Below are 7,089 nucleotides of genomic sequence, written 5' to 3' on the forward strand. Positions count from 1 at the left end.
GTGGGCAGAGTTGAGTCTCAGGTTCACAGGGTGAATGAAAGCATAAAATATAAGTCCTATTACACATTTTATTAAAAAAGGTGCATGTGTCTTCAAGTATTTGTATACAGGTAGAAACGTAGTGGGAATTATTTGTGTACAGTATGTGAAATGACTATAATAATGTTTTTCGAATATGTTTCTCATATATTATTCATTCAGCCTCATGATGGTGATATTTTTGTAAAGAATTGAACCATGCACAGTACTATATTTACTTTGGTGTATTAATAGTGTAGGTGTGAAGAAGAGAGGAGGAGGTAGAAACAGGAGACCTTTTCTTTGCATCAAAAAGCAGGTACACCACAGAGAATAGTGTGAGCAGCAAGACACATGAGCCGGGTTGAAGAGGGTATGTTGGAACTGTGACTCTACGGGGAACTTGCTGTTTGCACATCCACTGACACATCGCTGAGAGGAGAGGTTAAGATGCCTAACCCTAGAAATATAATGAGACACCAAACCGCAAGTACATGGTGACAGAGAAGTGCACAGGGTTCAGCAAATGGGCATCACTTAGATTTCACAACATTGTAAATATTCAAATAAGACCCAGTTGGAGACTGGGTCTTATATTGACAAAGAAATCCATAAAACTTGTGTGCATTAGAAAGGGCTTTTATTCTTCTTCAATTGACCATTAAGTCAGCTCAAATCACATCTGTTTAGCAGCAAATTCTTTATTTATTCATACTATTATCACAATGGAGCAGCAACTAAGTTTGTCAACCAAGCACCATGCATACACATACTGAAAAAAAGTACAATTCCATGCCTAAAATACTTGATTAAACAAGTAATTAATAACATCACATCTCAACAACAATAAGGGTCTTCCCAATGAACATATATTGTGCTTATACACTGTAACATCACATGTAAGCTCAAGACTACTTCAAATAACATGACTTTCTACAATGACTACTCTTCAACTGAGTGCCTAAAGTTGAGCATTTAAATGTATTTTTCAACAGGAGAACTTAAATCAAACAGCATCTTTAATATGCCCTCCCCCTCTTTGTCTGTCCAAATAACTCTACATTTCATTCTGCTGGCCCAGCACATCGAAGCACATGATGATGGCCATGTCTTTGGAGGTCCCTCCAACACTGGCAGCCAGCTTCACCTGGGACACGCCGGCCCCGGTGAACACCTCCCCCTCCCACACCCTGCTCTTGTTGAGTTGCAGTTCCACCAGCTGCTCTGCCAGGACGCTCACCCTCCGGGCCCCGGGGACCCTCACCCTGAAGTGGACCCAGGACAGGGGCTCCAGCAGGCCCTGGCGGGGCTCCAGGAGAACGCTGCCCTTCCTCCAGGCTGCATAGGTGCAGGGGAACGGAGGCAAGGAGCTCTCACAGGAGTTCCTCAGCACAAAGTCACACAGAGGGCTGAAGTCCTGGTTGGTGGAGGTTTTAGAGTAGAGGCCCAGCTTGTAGACTCCTGACTCTGGCAGGGCGACGCTGACAGTGACCTTGCCGCTATTGTGAGTGAAGAAGACGTGCCTGGAGAGGGGATGGCCTGGTCTCCTACGCTGGTCTTTGAAGAGAACAGCGTGGAGCTCCAGGTCTGGTTGACTCTGGAAGGTGATGTTGCATTTGCCCTGCTGAGTACTTACTAAAGCTCCCGTGTGACTGAACTTGGACAGGCCGGCGCCCTGCGTCCGAATGCCAGGACCACAGGACGTGCTGAGGAAAGAGGGAAAGAGCTCATTGAGGTTGACAGCACCAGCCGCGCAGTGCAGGACGAAGTTGCCCACGTTCTGGAAGCCCTCTTGGATCCGCTCGTAGTCCCGAACGAACACAGACAGCCGATAGTAACCGAGGTACGGACAGAGCACGTGACAGGTCATCTTGTCTGGTTCTATCTGGGTTGCCAGACACCTCTTGGATGTGGACGGGTCAAGGCTTTTGTGGGTCAGTTCACACAGCATCATTAGTGGTCTGGAGGTCAGGAGATCCAGCTGGAGGGTTCCCGTTTCCAGGACCACTGGTTCAGCCCCGTGGCTGCATCTGCTCACTCCTAGGCTCTCTGTCGTTCTCTGCAGGCCCCAGGACACGAAAGGGTTCTCAGGGAGCTCCTCGGATGCCTTGGGCTCAGAACACTCCAGGAGGAAGGAGCAGACCCAGGTGAATGTCCCTGATGAGCTCCCAGGACGGGCAAAGATCATGACGTCATAGGTTCCGCTGGCAGGGGGCATGAGCCGTAAGCTCATGGTATCCCTGGTCACTGTGAGGAGGCCGGATGAGCTGCTGACCTCCACAGGCTCACTGGCACTCCGCTGAGAGATCTGGTAGGTGAAGTCTACAGATTTGGGGAACTTTATGGACACAGAAGCCTCCCCATTCTCTGTCAAAACGGTCAATATACAAAGTTAATTCATATATACTGTATTGAATGCTAAAAGCCAAGGTAATATCATTCCCTGCTCAGTGGGACTCAAAGGTGTGATTACAGGTATAATAAGTGCTAACAACATTATGTTACCTTTCCAAATGGGACACTTTCATCACGTTTTAAAGTTAAAACTGTTGAAAATGTTAACAATAGCATACCACATTAAAAGTGTGAATCTAAAAGTGTGCTGGGTGAGGGCAGACCTGTGAGAAGCAGGAAGTGTTTCGGGTGCTGGAGCATCAGTTCCATCCTGTAGAACTCTGAGGTCCTGAGGACCCTCTTCTCAAACTCCTGCAGGGGGACAGGCACGTCCAGTAGCTGCCACTCTGCTTCGTCTGGGCAGTGGGAGTTGATGAAGTCCTCAGGGTCTGTCAGGAAGTAGAAGTCATCGTACCTGGACCCAAAAAAGAAAATATTTATGAAGAGACAGAAATATTCTTGAATTTAATTCAGTTCACTTGATCAATTCTGAAGGAAATGATAGTGTTCAGATAACAGTATGTTCACAATTACAGAAAGGAAGGTAGGTAGAGTTGCACACTGAACAATATCAGAATACATTAATAAGAATGTTAAAAAGACTAAATGTATCTGTATATATGAGTAAAAACTCTATTGCAGTAGGATACAGCACAGTGGGAGAGATACTGTAGTTCCTTTCTCAAAGTATGTCAAAGGGAGACATTGTGTGTCATGTTCCTGTCTAATGCAGTCCTGGGTGTGTGTCTGTCAAGTCTGTGTTCCAGGTCACATACCCCAACACTCTGGTCCACGTCTTTCAGTTCACCTCCCAACCAGACACACCTGTTACCCATCCATCATTACCTGCACAGTTTATCTACCCTGGCTTCCCATAGACTCATCGCCAGTTCAACGTTGTTAACCTGACGGTCATTGTTCTTTGCCTTGTCTAAGTCCAGTCTTTCCATTTCCAGGCCTGACCAAGGTATGTGTTCCATTCAACATTATTAATCCGACTGTCTCTGCTTACTACAGACATCATCGACCACCTCGTACCAATACCGAGGCTCCCTCCTCACTCCTTCCTGTCTGGCATCCATGGACCTCACCTTCATCCTTACCCTCTGTGTCTGCAATAAACCTGGTTCATATCGCATCAGTGTCTGAGTCTTGCATTTGGGTTCACCTGTCATTCCCCAGGTAGGCAGGATCATAACATTGTTGGTCCATTAACACCAGTATAGCTTCCATAGATCAGTTTTGTACGTTTACCTCAGCAATCTTTACACATCTGTTTCAGGATACAAATACTTATATTTTGTGCACCTTAATACTATAAAGGTTATATGTCAAGTATGCCATGTATCACTGGACAGTGACAATTTCTTTATTTCACCAGACCCTTGTACTGACCTCTTGATGAAGACTTTGTTGTCCATGTCAACCCTTCCTGCACCCCAGCATGCGTCCAGGAGGTACCAGTGCCCCCCCAGCAGCACAGCGTTCCACATGTGGCTCGACTTGCTGTTCTGGTAACTAAGGCCTTGCCGGTAACCAATGCCTTTTCCATGGCCCGATACCTCTTTACACTGGATTCCTGCTTCCCTGCAGCATAAACAAAGGGAATGTTTGAAGGAACTGGCTGGAGAGAAGCAGGTGAGTCAAGACTTTTTCTCAAATAATTTGGTTTTGGCATAATCTTACTGGCACATCTGTAGGAAGACACTGGAGTATCCACAGCACACACCCCTGCCCATCTCAACGACCCTCTCTGGTTCGCACAGCTTGTCCGTCAGGCCCAGGTAACCACTCACGTCATACTCTGTCAAATGATCCACAAATCCCACAAAAACATGATCAGGAACAAAGATCAATGACTAATTTTTCAGGGTTTTACAAAGGTACAGTACCTAGTTCATTATGTATTCAATAACCTTGGAAAGACCCCATTGTTAATATTGAGACGGGGGGAAAAAAACAAAGCCACTATGTAATTGTGAATGTAGATTGAACTATAATTGCCTAATCCTACTTTGTGACCACTGGGAGTTCTTCCTCATTTAGAGAGATAACAAGGGAGAGCTTATCATATGACAGACCAAACTGGACCACTGAAGCCGCAGTAGGTTTTCCATTTCAATTTCCAACCGACCCCAGTCCCCAGAGTTGGGATTAATGAATGTCTGTCTTAATGAACGCCTGTCCCAGTATGCTTGCACTGCAAGATCTGATCCTCTGGCAGCTGATCCTCTTGGCAAAGCTATCATGAATATACACAGGGAAAGTCCTTTAAGAAGATTGTTAAGACAGCTGGGATGGAAGGGTTTCAGATGTGTTCCCAGTACGTGAATGGAATCGATGCCTTGACTTAAAGGGCTTCAGAGAAAAGCCTGCTAATGCATAGCTTTTTATTGCCACAATGTTGTCATGAGGAAGCTGTGTGTGTGTGTGTGTGTGTGTGTGTGTTATTATTCGTGGTTCATGTACTGACCGATGTTTTGGCATAACCAGATCCAGATGGTTCTCACTTTCTCCAGCTCGCTCGGTGCTCCTTCTGTGATGGCCCGGGTGATCATCCGAATGGAGAAAATGCCTTGACTACGCAGCTGCAATGATAAAAATAAATATATATATTATATATATATATTCCCTTTGTGCTGCAGACACCCACACACCTCCATACATCATTCTCAGAAACCATCTGCTCACCGTTTTTCCAGTACTGATAGTGCATGTGTCCATCTCGCCGAAGACCTCAGAACTCGAGAAGAGTTCTTTTCGAAGTTTCCTCTTAGAGACTCGTGCATTCTGCCATGTGCTTGCCTGGGTGGCGCTGGAATTCTCTCTGAGCTTTGGTTGCAGATGGGAGCTTGTGGCCTTCACTGGGCCTCCTCCATGCTCCCGCCTCAACGTACTCTTCTTCACTTCCATGCAGGAGCGTACGGAGCTCTCAGCTGACAGCTGCCGCTTGGCTAGGGGTCTGTGAGCTTCTAGTTCAATGGCCGCCCACTTCTGAAACACAGAGCTTTTGGTCTGGATCACTCTGGCGTCGGTGGTTGTGGAGATTGCGTGGCTTTTAACATTGTTGTTGTTCTTTTCAGTCAGCACCTCGAGTTTCCATTCCTGCTGGACCACTGAAGGCCTGTCGTTGTTTGACAGAGTTGATGTGCTGTTAGGTAGGATCTTTATAGGTTTGGAGGCCATCTTCACGCTGTTTTCTGATTGGATATTCTGAATGGAGGTGTCTGGCATGGCCACCAGGAAGGAATCTTCGTTGACTTTGACTTTTGTGTTATTGCTGTTGTTTCTATTGCACTGGAGAACATGGTTGACGGTAGAGGAACTGCATTGAGCAGGTGGGGGTTAGGCTGGATCTCTGTGGGTGAGAGACCTTGACTGATGCAATCTGAAGAACATCTCCCATTTCACTGTCTTGCTGTTTATGACAAGAAAACTGTGGAAAAGCAGGTGCAAACTTGTTAAGACTCCTTACTTAAAAGGTGAGAAGAAGCTGAAGAAGAGGTGAAAATGACACATGAACAAATATTGGTACTTGAATGAAGTTTCAATTAAGATGTGAGAGGTGGAATATTATCACCTCAGAAATTGGGAGAATATGCATGGCGCTAAAGAGTTTTCCCTCCATATGCACAGACTTGTAGACATTATGCCAGAGATGACTAAATGGATGACATGTTAAACATAAAAGTAGATGATTGATGTACATAACGGAGGCATAATGAAACAAATGTATAGCTGGTTCAGCTTATATTTCTGAATCCATCTACTGCACCTTCTGCTGCAAGGCACTATTGAAAAGGGTGAGCATGCGACTGGCAGCTTAGTGATTTATAATCACCCATGAACCTATGATGTGCTGTTATAATGTGCGAGGGTAGTTGCAATGATAGGTAATTACATTTAGTCATTTACATTTACATTTAGTCATTTAGCAGACGCTCTTATCCAGAGCGTCTGTTTAGTCCTCTCTGCCGAAAAAAAATGACTAAATGTAAATGTAATTAACTCAACTTTAGTTTTTGATTTTGTTAATCATTCCTACCTGATGTGGATGCTTGGTCAGCAATGATCAGTCTGGCTGTGTGTCTGGATGTCCGTCTGGCTGTGTCCTAGTACACCCAATGACTTGTCTCCATCTCTCTCAGGGAGGTTCTTACCTCTTGGAGCTCCTGCTTGTTTTATAGCCTCTTACCCCAGTGCTGGGACGTGTAGGGTTCACAGGATGAGGGGATGACAGACCTAAAAATACTACAAAGCAGCTGATAGAGACCAATGGCACAACTTTCCACGAGGGCTCTGAGAAGGGGTGGAGTATTGGTGAGGTGAGGCAGGGGTGAAGAAGGCAAATGTTGGGAACCCTGGTGTGTGTGTGTACAATATCTGTTTGTGTACAGTAGATCTGTATGTACGTGTAGGGGGCCAGATTTTATGGTTAGTGTAGTTGGATTAAGCATTAGACTTGCATAAGTGGCAATATTCAATTTTAGTTAGACTTCACGTTTGCAGGAAGCGATAACCACAATAGGCCTGCTACATTTCAATGTTTCAAAGGTAACAATGACACAATCACCTCGCCCCTCCCCGAACACACCGACATGACCAGCATGCAAGTTCAGAAACAACTGTGACTGGTTGAATTGACCCCACCCCCCCCTCCCACTGGTCTTTCTACCT

The 7,089-nt window shown here is 45.6% G+C and overlaps 1 protein-coding gene and 1 long non-coding RNA gene across 2 annotated transcripts; one reads left to right on the forward strand and one right to left on the reverse strand.

The window, feature by feature from the left end:
- Nucleotides 1-658: 658 nt before the first annotated feature.
- On the reverse strand, nt 659-6,615 carry LOC134033053 (lim and transglutaminase domain protein ltd-1-like). The gene is made up of 7 exons (XM_062477169.1): nt 6,458-6,615; nt 5,104-5,848; nt 4,886-5,000; nt 4,099-4,216; nt 3,808-3,999; nt 2,637-2,827; nt 659-2,385 (listed from the first exon to the last, which is right to left on the reverse strand). Exons 2-7 carry the CDS (start codon nt 5,644-5,646, stop codon nt 1,076-1,078), a joined length of 2,469 nt encoding a protein of 822 aa, XP_062333153.1. The 5' UTR covers nt 5,647-5,848; nt 6,458-6,615; the 3' UTR covers nt 659-1,075.
- Nucleotides 3,120-5,024, forward strand: LOC134033056 (uncharacterized). The gene is made up of 6 exons (XR_009932070.1): nt 3,120-3,323; nt 3,430-3,614; nt 3,794-3,926; nt 4,006-4,050; nt 4,113-4,196; nt 4,906-5,024. It is a non-coding gene; the product is annotated as an uncharacterized LOC134033056 (long non-coding RNA).
- Nucleotides 6,616-7,089: the final 474 nt, after the last annotated feature.

The sequence above is a fragment of the Osmerus eperlanus genome, chromosome 13 (assembly GCF_963692335.1).
Source record: "Osmerus eperlanus chromosome 13, fOsmEpe2.1, whole genome shotgun sequence".
NCBI classification, from domain to species: domain Eukaryota; kingdom Metazoa; phylum Chordata; class Actinopteri; order Osmeriformes; family Osmeridae; genus Osmerus; species Osmerus eperlanus.